General features: G+C 60.1%; 1 protein-coding gene across 2 annotated transcripts; it reads right to left on the minus strand.

Annotated features, from left to right (window-relative positions):
• Positions 1-6,076: 6,076 nt before the first annotated feature.
• On the minus strand, positions 6,077-12,740 carry LOC148050826 (uncharacterized). Of its 2 annotated transcripts, XM_087738942.1 has the most exons (7): positions 12,659-12,740; positions 11,647-11,825; positions 10,921-11,153; positions 10,619-10,712; positions 9,924-9,972; positions 9,044-9,244; positions 6,077-6,949 (listed from the first exon to the last, which is right to left on the minus strand). In XM_087738942.1, the coding sequence occupies exons 1-6, from the start codon at positions 12,738-12,740 to the stop codon at positions 9,204-9,206; spliced, it is 678 nt and encodes a 225-aa protein (XP_087595068.1). In that variant the 3' UTR covers positions 6,077-6,949; positions 9,044-9,203. The 2 variants fall into 2 exon arrangements, with proteins under 2 accessions (XP_087595068.1, XP_087595067.1); XM_087738941.1 differs by lacking the exons at positions 6,077-6,949; positions 9,044-9,244; positions 9,924-9,972 and having other exon boundaries at positions 10,091-10,712.
• Positions 12,741-12,790: the final 50 nt, after the last annotated feature.

Raw genomic sequence — 12,790 nt, forward strand, 5'->3', positions numbered from 1 at the left:
GTATTTTAGGAGATGTTTGTCCCTGCTTCCTCTGAACTCCTGAGGAGCTTGTGAGTCCCACCTCAGGCTCAAATGACTGCATTCCTTTCTGCAATACCCCGTGATGTGACAGTGTCCATCCTGCAGGATTAGTGCTAAAACATGAGACCAAAATGTGGGAAGGAAAATATGGTTTCACTTCAGTTTTGCTGTATGGCTGACCCTCATGTGACCAGCTGTCCTATCCCCATTTTGGGAAGGCAGTTAAAAAGCAGAGGGAAAATAAGAGCCACAGAGATAAACAGGCTGGAAAGGGTGCCCTGCGCTTTGTGAGCAGCTTACCAAAAACAACACTGAGAGGTAACTTGAGCACTTTTATGGCAAGGAATACGGGGACTAACATGGCTCTTCAATCTGGAAGGGTTGGAAAAGCCAAGAACCAAGTGCTGGAGCACGGTGCCAAGTCGGAGGTGCTGCAGCCAAGTGCGAGCTGCTGGGCTGAGGCCGAGGGTTGCGGGAGATGCGATGGCCTGTGGGTAGGAGGTAGTCAAACGGCTCCTGTGGGCTGTGCACTCTGCAAAACAGAGGCCGTGAGGCACCCCAGGCACGCCAGGGTGCAGGGCCAGCAGACAACAGACACCTGGGGTCAAAAGACAGACTTTGCTCTCCTGCCCCGCGTGTCAGCCCCTTCCACTGCACCACAGCCACTCGGAGAAGGGGCAGTGCCAGCTCCCGCCTTCCTGGGAGCGGATTTGAGCGATGCATTGGCTGTGCTCCCTGCTTAACTTGTGGGCTGCACCGGGGTGCAATCAGCTGTTATAGGTCCCAGAAGGGAGCTGGGAAATCCAGGTTTTTGCAACCTCGGAATCATGCTGCAATCCCACTCCATGTCGGGCTGGCAGGCACAGCTCCCGGGAAAGCCTGCCCTCTCTGCTCCTGTCCCCCCCAGCCAGCAGTGCAATATCCAAGAATTTCACACCACCATGAACATCCCCATCCTCTAGAAGACTTTTATGGTTTTGGCCTTTGCTGCTGCATTTCTCAATTGCCCTGACTGAAAGAGGGGTGAGGTAGTTGGATCTGACCCTCGCAGGAAAAGCCACCGTGCTGCCTTGGAAGAGGTCACCCCATCCTGCTTGCTCCCGGCAATCCAGGTGCACACGGCCATGCTTGGGAGCTCTGGTTCTTTGGCCACAGTCCTGGCACGAGCTGCGGTGCAGCCTGAGGAAGGAGGGGGAGCCCAGCAGGCACCAGCATCTGGGAGAGGATCGGCTGCCTCTTCTATAGCAAAGGGGCGGAAGAGGCAAGGGGTGGGCCATGCGCAGCCGGGAAAAGGCGCTTGAGAGAGTGGAAATGCGGCAGGTAATGCTGAGAGCTGGCTGCAGCTCTGTCTTCCCTTCAGAATAACACCCGTCTTTGCATCCTTCTCGGGGAAGCACCTGGGTCTGGCTGGGCTCTCCTCATTGTCCGCAGCTGGCCCGGTGCTCCCGCCTGTCAACTGGAGAGGAGCCAGAAAGCACTGAGCACCAGGGGGGAGAGGCGTGGGGCTGAGGGTGGTGCGGTCCCTTGTTCCTATGAATGTACAGACCTGGGGTATCCCATAGACCCCCTCCTCAGAGACCTCTGGGGGGGTTTTTTGCCTCCCTGCAGTGAGGAGGCTCATCTCGCCATCTCTCCCACCACACAAGGAGGGAAGTGGCCATGGTGGTGCTCGTTACCTCTGCTCTGCTTGCCAGGGGCTGGCATGGAGGCCCAGCAGAGAGGCTCATGCTTGGACACTGTCCCAGTGGGGTTAAAACAGCCTGGCTCTTTTAACGGGGCTTCCTTGCTTGCAAAGACTGGGTTTCACTGGGATTTTAACCCCTGAAGTTCTGGGGACCCCTCTGTGCTCCTTGCACGACCCGAGCCTGCCTACAGGGAGGAGGGTGAGCGGTTATCACTGCTTTATCCCTGCTCAGAGGATGCAGGGAGATGAGGCGATTAGTAAAAAGCAAGGCTTTAGCGTTGCTTCCCGCCTGACAGTTACATCTTTTGGCAAGATGCTGGCCCTCCCCGCGTCCAGCCGAGGGGGAGAGCAGTGGCACGAGGACAAATCCTTAGCGTGCGCGGGGCTGATACCGCTCCTGCCAACAGCTGAAGTGCCCAGGCAGCCAGGGCTGGGGGAGATCTAGCAGGAGCTGTTGTTGACCTGGAGCCTTTAGTGGCGCAGGGTCAGCCCGGCAAAGCTCCCACTATCTCGACGGCTGCACCGCAGGACTGTGCCGCTTGTTGTTGCTCTGATAGCAGCTCTGCCCGGTGAGCCTGGCTGCTTTTATCTGGCGGTCAGGGCGGCTGTCGCTGCGGCAGGGGGGCTGTGGGGCTGGGGGCCTCGGACGAGTGTACAAACAAGCTCAGGATGTGAGCACAATAGCCAAGGACGGGCCTTTGAAAAGCGGGGGGACGCAGCAGGGCACATCAAAGGTCTGTCTCGCTCTGCACCGCCGAAAAAGCCCGTGTGTTTGATGGCTACCCGTGGACCTGGCCTCGGCATTGCGCCAGCACGAGGGGCAGAGGGTTTGAGCGGTGGGAAGCGGAAAGGGAAAAGATGGCAGCGGGGAGAGGACCCACGTGGGAGCTGGGACACAGCCCTGAGGGTCTCTGCCTCCAGATCATGGTTTTCTCACAAGTTCCTTGGTCTCGCTTTGTTCTGGCCCTCTCTGATCTGTATCTGGGGTGCAGCACACAGCCCCCTCTTTCCTCCTTCAGTGCACCTCCAGGCAAGCATTTCAAGTCATTTTTGCAGAGTGCTTTCTGTGCAATTTTGCAAACACTTTTCTTGATTCAGCAGTTGCCACAGTTGGGGGCTGTTGGTGTTTTTCCCTTCCAGACTTGGTGGTTTGAATTCTAAAAATCCAGGGATGCCATCCACAATTTGTGGTGTTTCAATCAGGAAGCCCATGTGGCCAGAAGGGAAGCGACTGTTACCCAACAGCCTCAGAAAGCCGAACTCTGCGCGATGTCTGGTTGGAGACGTGAAAGGGCATGAAGATATGGTGAGAGGGGTCTGCTTTGTATGCTGGACATGTGCCTGCCCTCCGGGGTCCTGCAGTACCTGCTGGACCTCTCTAGCAGGATCAGTCCTGCAAGAGTCCCTCTCTGCTCACTCCTGTGCACCCAAACGACCCTGGGAAGGGGCTGGAAAACACGGGAAAGTTTTGCCTCTGATTTGCTCTGCAATGCACGCACACACTATTGCCTTCGGATAAAGGACAGCCTGAGCCTGCTTGGTGGGAACCCACCTCTGCGATAAGGGCACGTGTTAACTCAGGAGATTGGACCTGTCCACTGCTTTGTGTTTTTATAAAGTGCGTTTATTGGCAAAAGAGCAGCCCAAAGGACAAAGGAAAAAAAAAACCCAGCATAAAGAAGCAGCCAGCACCCTGTGCAGCACCGCAGGCTCTGCAGGGAAAATGTGTCCCCAAGAGGGCTGGCTGATGGTTCTGCTCTTGGGAAATGGTTGAAACCTGCAGGCGCTGGCCCCAGGCGCCCAGCAGCAGCAGGCTAAGCCAGTGCCTCCTCTGTGGGGTTTTGATTGCAGGGCTCTCCTGGCCTTTTCTGCTTTTGAAGCCATTGTCAGGGTAATTAAACGCTCCCAGGCAGGTGCCGGAGCCTTTTGCAACCCGAGATTTGGCTTTGTCTTGTCTGCCTGCTGCCTTGTTTTAGGACGGATTAATCTCTCGCAGCAATATCTGAAAGCAAAGGGGGCTTTAATTGGGGTGGGATTAGTGCAGCTGGGCTGAGCAGGGGAGCTTTCTCCCTACCTCCTAATTGCCCCTTATCCGCATTGGCAGTGGCTGCGACACCTGCCTGTGGCTGCAACACCTGCCCGTGGCTGCCTGCATGCCAGCTTTGTGCCAGCGTCGTGCCACGGGGGCCCAGGCGATGCCGTGGGACTCGTAGGTTTATTTACGGAGAAGAGGGTGAGATATGGTGCTCAAACCAGGGGAGCTCGATCTGGCTCTGGCAGCCAGAGGTCTCGGGATGCTTTTGGCACTCAGGTGCCTGGCACGGCCCTGGGGGGCTCAGGCCTTTCCCTTGGGCTGTTGCGGGGTCCCAGGGGCTGAGCTGAAACCTGTGGGCTGCAGTTTGCAGCCAGCCCCTGCCGCTGGGCACAGGCAGGCAGCAGGCACCCTTGAGTTTAACATGAGCCATGAGCCCGAGGTGTCTTTTTCCTGGCACATGTGAAGCAGCTCAGTGCCTCACAGGCAAATCTCCCAGGAGCTGTGTGCCTGGAGAAGGGCACTCTCCCAGCTCTTGGAAACAAGATAAGCAGCCCAGTGCCTCGGCCAAATTGCTGACATTCCCATCCCTGCTGATCTGCCCTGCAACAGCCTCCCGTCCCGGGCAGGCACCGTCCCCCCATGTCCCCTTCCAAGGGCCTGGGTGCCAAAGGCAAATGTCCATGGTGGGCTATGCAGAGGCAAAATCTTGCCCGTCCCCGCCCTGTTTTGGCAGGCGTCCTTTGGGATGCACGCACAGCAGGGCCGGGCCCCTGCTCCGTGGGAAAAGCTGACTTTACCCTAGGGGGAAAAAAAAATGTCAGTTTGTATTTTCGTCTCGATGTGGCCTGAAAGTCAAAGTCTTTCCTGCAGCTAACAAACCTCTTCGGTCAAGCCAGTGGAGACAACCGCTCCTGCTCCCTTCCCTGCTTCTCCAGTGAAGAGCGGGCTGGTATTTGTTCTTACCTCCTGACTTCTAATCATCCTTGTCCCGCACAGGAACAGTCAGCAGGGACCGTTTTCAGCACCAGCCTCTCCTTTAGCTCTGCTTGGCTCAGGCTGTCCACGAGAACTGCCCCGGGGGCTGCTGAGCCCGCTGTGCCCGTGCAGGCACCCGTGCCCGTGCAGGCACCCGTGCAGGCACCCGCCCCAGCTCCCTCCTCAGCTGGGTGCAGTTGTGGGTTTTGTTGGGTGTGATTACCTCTTTCTGGAGAAAGCACCTTTCTTTGCCTGTGCATGTCCCAGCGGCTTTTACGGCTTCCTCCAGATGTGAATTTGCAGGTTTTATTTATTACCTCGTGATGCAAAAGGGGCAAAGGGGTGCGTGGCGATGCGCACCTCTCTGGAGGAACTGGTGCTGCCCCAGGTCTCCCTCCCCTCCTCCTCCTCGCCTTTGGAGCCTGGGGGTGAAATGCTTTGTCCCTTCGCTTTATCTCTCAGCAGGGACTTGGGGGAAGAAGTGAGACCCAGGAGAGAGGCTTGGCCGGGGCTGAACGTTGCTTTGCTGTCAGCGAGCAAGAGCTGGTGATGCTGGGTCCGGGCCACCCTCTGCCTCAGCTCCCTGCACCCCGTAGGGTGCTGTGCTCGCAGGCGCAGATGCCAGCCAGGTGGACAAAACACGTGCACCCACACATCTATGTCTCAAGTATGGGCACACACACACATACGTCCACACGTACGCCCCTATCCACACGTACACCCTTATCCACACGCACACCTGACACGGGCACCCATGTGTGTGCCCACACCTCTCCGGGCACGTCCACCCCCTCCAGCCCCTCTGCCTGCTTGCCTGCCAAAGCAAGAGGGAGCAGGCAGCGGGGCGGGAGCGCTTGCCTGGCACCCTGGCATGGATCCGGCACTGGTGGAGGCGACAGGAGGGGAAGGGAGGTGTTTTTCTTGGTTCCCACTGAGCCGCACTCAGGATGTTTTCCACCTCCCACCTGCGATGGGAGGCAGCGTCACTCGAGGACAGCCTTGACCTGCTGAAGAAGACCCACCGAGGGCCCAAGGCTTTTCCCCAGCAAGCAGGACTGCTCCCTGTGCCCGACCCACGGCCGTTGCCGGTGTGCCCGTGGGGTGGCCGAGGCCGGTGGGTGGGTGTCACGGAGCCGGGAGGGCTCGGGGCCATCAGGGGAGCTGCACCCCCCTTCCACAAACACACTGCGTCTCTGCTGGCTCTCTGGGAAAATATTAGTCCGTCTGAGGCAGGGTTTTTTAAAAGCCTCAGCTTTTTCACCTGCAAGCTTCTTGCCCAAGACGGATGAATATGAGAATGCCAACGAAAGCAAAATCCCTCAGCCCACACAGGGTGTTTTTACCTTGTCGTTCTCAAAAAGCAAAAAACAGCAGTGATGTGCAATATTTTAGGCAGCTGTGGCAGAAAAAAGCCCCTCTGTTTTTCAAACAAGGTGCCTTTTCATTCAGAGGTTGACAGCGGCTCTAAAAAACTGGCAGCGTTTCACCAGGACGCCCGCTGAAAATGCAGACGTAGCCTTACGGCAGCAAAACGTTCTTTGCATCCAGACCCTCGGAGCAGGGAGAAAGCGGCGCCGAGGGTCTTGACTGCAGTATTTCCGCAGGATCCCCCCAGCCGGGTTGGGGACTGCTGGCCGTTTGTTTGTCCCCTTTGAAGGAGACAAAGCCACCGCCATGCTGAGCCCCGCGGCTTGGTCGCTTCCGCTCCAGCCGAGTGCGGCCCCATCGGACGTGGGGTTGCTGGGAGGAAAAGCAAACAGAAAGGAGGCCAGAAGGGCTGGGCAGAAGACGGGGGTGTTATCGGGTGCCCCATCTGCAAGGCTCTGTTCAAAAGGGAGGAGAAGGCTGGAGCCATCAAAGCTGCTCTGATGGCCTCGGTCCAGATGGGAGAAGGGTTGCATCCAGCTTCTGCTGGGCTTCTTCCCGCTCACAGTGGGCTCCCCTTCCTCCCGCACCAGGGACAAGCCCCACCATCCTCCTCCTCCTCTCACTCCAGCTGGGAGACAGACCCTCGGAGTGACAGTAACGGGGTGCTGGGCATTGCGAAGGGCAGCAGCCTCCCCAGGCATCCCCTTCTGTCACCTTTGGGGCCGGGGGAACCCTTGGGCAGGAGCAGCGGGGCCAGTCCTCGGGGAGCACTGGTTTGGAAGCGTGATTGAGGCTACGGCTCGGGTGATAAGCAAGCCCATAAGGACGAGCTGTTCCACTCTTGAGGGCACACCCATCCCTGCTCACTGCAATTCATATACACTATATAAGATCCCACATAGTATATAAAGTCATATACATATAGATGCATGTGTATACATTATGTATGGCTTTTCCAGGAATACATATATATGGTCGAACAGTCTCAGCAGTTTTGGGAAGAAGCATTTTGCTGACACGAATTGCAGAGTTGAGCTGCTGAGGGACTGCAAGCAGGGTGGCAGCATCCGCGGTGGCACCCAGAGCTGCCCGGGGAGGGGGCAGGAGGGTCCCCGGGGTGTCACCAGGGCTGTGCGCAGGAGCCGGCCCCACGGCCGCGGCTGGGCAATGTTTCTGAGAGCTGCGGCTGGCGGGGAGCAGGGCACTGGGGGATTGTGCCTACACACCCGCGACACCACTTCTGCCTCCCGAGAGGGCGAGGGAGGGGATGATGACATCTGGGGCTGGCTTTTCCGTGAAGTGGCGTGCTGCTCTGGGGAGCGAAAATCCCCTGCTCTCCCTTGCACTCCCACCTGGGGGGATGGGTGACACAGCCCTCCCTGGGGGTGACACCCGCAGCGTGCTACACCCCCCCCCCCGTCCTGCCCCCCCATCGCTGCCCCACGGCCTCCCCACTGGTGTGTCCCATTGCCCACGGCTGGGCAGGGGACTCAGGGCTGCAGAGCGGGCTTGCCTGGTGTGTCTGGTGGGAATGATCCTTACCCCCTTGTGCTGGGAGAAGGGGGATTTTCCCTGCCCAGGAGGGGAGGCTGAGGCCAGCAGGACTCCTACCCTGCTGAGCCCCTCTGAGGCCAGTGTCTCTCCTGGTGACCTTGAGGCAGAAGTTGGAGGCAGCCAGCCAGCTGGCTCCGAGGGCAGCGTGTCCCCATCTGAAATGCCAGCTCGGTCTATAAGTAGCACCTGGCATGGATCTCTCCGCAGGCATCAGAGCAATGCGAGACTGAGCCCTCTCTGCCCTCGTGCCACAGTGTCTTGCCCCATTTTAAAGACAGGGAAACTGAGGCACAGTGGGGTCCTTGACCCTGCCTCGCAGTGAGCCTGTGATGCAGCCCTGTGGGTCTGCAGGGCACCGGGAGGTGTTTTCCAGTAACAGAGGGACTGCTCCCCACTGGGAAGGGGAGGATTTGAGGGGGGCTATTGCTCTGCCAGGGGGTCCACACCTTGTGCCACCCCAGCTGTGCTCTCGGGGGAGCCAGGGAGCCTTCCCCTGCCCAGAGAAGGGGACCCACAGGGGCCCAGTTTCTCAGACCCCTGCAGCAGCCTCCCTGCCCTCCTTGCTTGCTGCTCCCTCCTGGCCGTATCTCCCAGGGATGGCGGCTCCCGCCCCACCAGCTGCCTCCCCGGGGCAATCGATGGGGAGCACACGGGCCTTATCTGCAGGCCAGCTGCGGGCAGGGCTCCCTGCCATCCCTATCAGCGGGGCGGCTCCAGACCTGGGGCCAAGGGGAGCCAGCCCCATCCCTGCCGCACTGGGGCCAGGGCTGGGGGCATTGCCACGGCCCCACGCTGAGCATTGCAGGGGGATGCTCGAGGGGCCTGGGACCCTTCTGCAGCCCGGCGGTGAGCGTGACACTGCCAGATTTGCAGGGGTCCAGCCGAGGCCATCACGTTGGGTGGTTGTGGGTTGTGGCGGGGCATGTGAAGGTGGGTGGCGGCAGCAGCCTTGTGTGGCCGCCAGCAGGATCCGGCCCCCTCATCCACTTCCACCAAACTCTCAGCAGTGGTTTCCTCACTGGGGCAATGCTTGCGGGGGCCGGGGGGCTCCAGACGGGGCCAGTGCCCTGGGAAAAGCTTTCCTGTCCCTTTCACAAATCTGGTTGACCTCCACTTTTTATTTGTTTCTCTTGAGTTGCGCCCACTGTCCTGCTTCCAGCGGTTTAGTGGGGTGCTGCTGGGACACTGGTGGGGTGGGGATGCCGCCTCTCCCCTAAAACCCTGGGGTGGGGGGTACCAGGGTCATCTGTGCTCATGCAGAGCATGGACATCCCTACAATGAGGTGCCCGTGGAGCGTGGTTTCCCCCAGAGGTGAGTGCCAGGCATCTCCCCGCACCACGGGGTCCTGTTGCTCTTGGGTGCTGGTCCTGCCTGGGACAGGGACTGGGCAGAGCGAGGGATGTACCTTGGGAGCGGGAGCATCCTGGCTGCTCCGTCCTGCTGAGCAGGGTCCATCCCTCTGTGTCCTGGGACAGCAGTGACCATGGATCACCAAAAGTTCAGGGTGAAGATCTTTATTGTCCACTTGTCCGGCTGGACCACAGCCTGAGCTGGGTGTGAAGTTCTCACTCCTTGGTGTCCCCGCTGTCCACTGTGGCCCCAGGCTCTGGGTGGGAGAGGAGAGCATGGAGAGGAACACATTTTGGCCTCCTACCATGGCTTTGAACATGGATTTTTCCTTCTCTGCTGTGTCATGGCCATGGGGAAGCTGGTGGTGGTTGGCTGGGAGCCTGCTGTGCCTGCTGGGGTCGGCCCCTCCGGCCATAACCGCAGGGAATTAGAGACGGGTGGAAAACTGTCTAAAAACCCATGCAAATATTTGTATTTTGAGTGCTTTTCCAAGTATTTGGGAACACTGACAAAGCAGCAGCATGGGCAATGCAGGCATGCTGAGAGGGTCTGCTTGGCTTTTTTTTTTTGGGCTGGATTTCAATGGTCAAACAGTTTTGTTCAAAATAAAAAAGCTAACCGAGCAAATGGGGAGATCTGCCAGCACTGCTGCTGGCCCCTCTGCCAGCTCCTCGGGGCAAAACAGCCACCCTGATGCTGAGCGGGCCAAGAGCCTTCAAACCACCCCTGCCCTGGGCCGGTGGGTGCATGGCTTCTGTCTCCGTGATCCATTTTCCTTCTCTGCTGAACGGATTTTTGGCAGGAAAGGGGCTCCCCGTGCCCGGTGCTGCTCTGCCCTGGAGCATCCCGGGGGTCTAGGGCTGAGGTCGAGCTGGTGGGGCTTTCCCGGAGCCTTGTGTGGCCCCCCCATCCTGCCCATGCCAGGGGATGCTCACCTGCCATTGCCTCCTGCCCGTCCTGCCAGCTTTTGGTCATGGTAGCAGCCTGTGTGGAGAAGGGTGACTGGGGTAGAAGGGTGGCCATGGACCCTGTGGCTCCAGGACCACCCATCCCAAGCATGGACAGGGGCTGGAATAAGGGGAGAAGCTGGGGGGACCCAGGGCTACTCCATCCCGCTGCATTTCCCCTCCACACCCATCTCCACCAGCTCCCGGGGCAGGTCGGAGCAAGCAAGTCGCAGGCACGTCCCGTCCTGCTGGTGCACAGAGGGCTCAGGGCCATGGGCTGCAGCAGCAAGAGCCTTCTGTGTCCCCGGGGCGTCAGCTCTGGGGTGGTACCACCCAATCCTACAGCATGCAGTCCACAGCAGGATGGTGCGATGGCCGTGTCCTGGCCCCACGCAGGGTGGGACGGCGGGGGCTTGGGCACAGTGGTGGGGCTGGGGGCTCGGTGCAGATGGAGGTGGGTCCGTGCTGCCGGGTGTCACCGGTGCATCTGGCACCAGGAGGGGATGGAGAGGGGAGTGTGTGCAGCGATGGAGCTGCCCATGCACATATGTGCATGCATGGTGGGACGAACTCCTGCAGAGCATCGATATGTGGGGCTGCCCCCCTGCTCTGGGCTTGGGGTCCAGCCGTGTCCTGCATCCCCCTCCCGGGCTGGCGGGATGCTCCAGGCCCTGCAGCCATACCTGGTATCTCGGGGTGTGCTGTGCTTGGCGGACGCAGGGGACCCAGGGCTCAATCAGGCTCAGGTAGACAGTGGCGAGGAGCGTCATGATGATGCTGGAGCAGTGAGTCAGGGACAAACAGACACAGGTGTGCTGGGCAAGGGGACCACTGTGCACCCCCGTGCAGTGGGCACCCATGGATGGTGCTGGCCCTGGGGCTATGTGCAGGCAGGGGAATAGGCTCCTGCACGCAACAGCCTGAGCAGTGCAGCACGTGTGCCTGCGTGCTGGGGCAGGACTCTGCCTCCCTGGACCGAGGATACGTGCAGATCATCGCCGTGCTGATGGACCACAGGGGGATGAGCACCAGGTAGATGAGGCAAGACAGCAGGACTGCCATGACATAGCCTGCGGTGACCCTCACGAAGTGGCAGATGCAGCAGACGTTGTAGGAGCTGGCATGTTTCTTCAGCCATAGGCAATGCTGGTGAAACTGGTGCGGCACAGGGGTGCTGAGCTGGGGGGGGCCCCCGTAGGTCCCGTGCACTCTGTGGGGCTGGGAGCACCCAGGGCTGTGGCCGCCTTCTGCACGGTGCTGCATGCAGGGGCCACGTGTGCATGGGGAGTGTGCTTGTGCAAGGTGGGGGTGAGTGTGTCTGTGTGTGCAAGGGGCGTGCAAAGGGTGTCTGAGTGCCCAGTTGGTGGGCCCACCCAGTGGTGGGCAGCATGCAGGATGTATGGACAGGGTATAGGGTGCAACATGGAGAGCTGTGTGTGCCGGGTACAATGTATAGGGCTAGGTGTAGGGTGTGGTGTGTAGGGGCTGCAGGGAGTAGGGTTGGGTGTGCAAGGTGTAATGTATAGGGTTGGGTATATATGTGGTACAGTGTGTAGGGCTGAGCATGCAAGCTACAGGTAGGGTTTACGTGGTGCAGTGTGCCAGGTTAGGTGTGGGGGCACAGTACATAGGGCAGGATGTGTAGGGACAGGGGTACAGGGCTTGGTTAATGGGGCTGAGGGGTGCGGTGGGCAGGGCTGGGTGTGCACACCTCGGACACGTGCAGGGCCCCCAGGCTCCTGGGGCGCTCGGTGTCCCTCACCTCCACGGAGCGGTTGCAGTGGGGGCAGCGGACGATGTGCGGGCAGCTGCGATGGTGGCACCCGTGTGGGCAGCGCCGTCTCGCTGTGCTGCAGAGCCCCTGCTGCAGCCTGTCCTCCCGGGCCACTGCTGCAGGAGACACGTGGGGAGACCGCGTCCCCCCACCAGCCCCAGGGCCAGCCCCTGCGGCCACCCCAGCATGGAGCACCCCCAGCTCCCCTGTCACCCCACCTAGCTGGAGGAGCCCCAGGTTGACTACGCTGAGCAGGACCAAGCTGGCGAGAGCCAGGAGGAAGATGACGGTGGTGGAGCTGGGGACCAGCAGCGCGACGTGCAGAGCCAGCCAGCCGCACCTGCAAGTGGGGGTACGGGGAGGACGGGGCCGGGGTCAGGCCCTGGGGCTGCTGTGGGAGGGATGGAGAGCGGGCAGAGAGCCTTGGGGTGCTCAGCCCCAGGGGCTGCTGGAGCTGGAGGGTGGTGGGGAAGAGGACGCAGATCCAGGCCGTTTGAGCTGATGCACGGCTCTAACGCCTCGAGGACATTGGCGTGAAACAGCAGCTCTGCTGCCCCACGTCCCTGGGATGGGGCTTGGCCCGTGGCTATGGGGCAACTTACAGGAAGGAGATGAGCGAGCTCAGGTAGAAGAGGGTGCTGAAACGAAGGGGGATGAGAAACTCCGTGGTGGTCTGGGCAGCCGCAGGGCCCTGGCCTGGCAGGATGGACGGCATCCCGCTCCCATGGCAGCCCCAGTGAAACAAATCCCCCCTGTTCCATTCCCACGGCAACTGCACCATTCCCCCCCACCCTGTATCCCATTCCCATGACAACTGCGGCACCCTGTTCCCACGGCAGGGTGCAGGGGACCCATCTGAGGTGGCGGTGCCACTCTGGCTTCAGCAGGAGCCTGCTGCCAGAGGGGCAGAGGGTCGGGGTTCGAAGGTCCCTGAGAACCCAGTACAAACCAGCGCTCATTTTCCTTGGGGTGCTGGGAGGACACCAGGAACCGTGGGCACCCCTGGGACCCATGAGAATCCTGGGATCCATCTCGGACAAGGATACGGTGCTCCCCACGCCTAAGGTCCCAGCTCCCCGGT

This window comes from Nipponia nippon, unplaced genomic scaffold (assembly GCF_047370975.1).
Source record: "Nipponia nippon isolate SJK-2023a ecotype South Korea unplaced genomic scaffold, ASM4737097v1 scaffold_7, whole genome shotgun sequence".
Classification (NCBI taxonomy): domain Eukaryota; kingdom Metazoa; phylum Chordata; class Aves; order Pelecaniformes; family Threskiornithidae; genus Nipponia; species Nipponia nippon.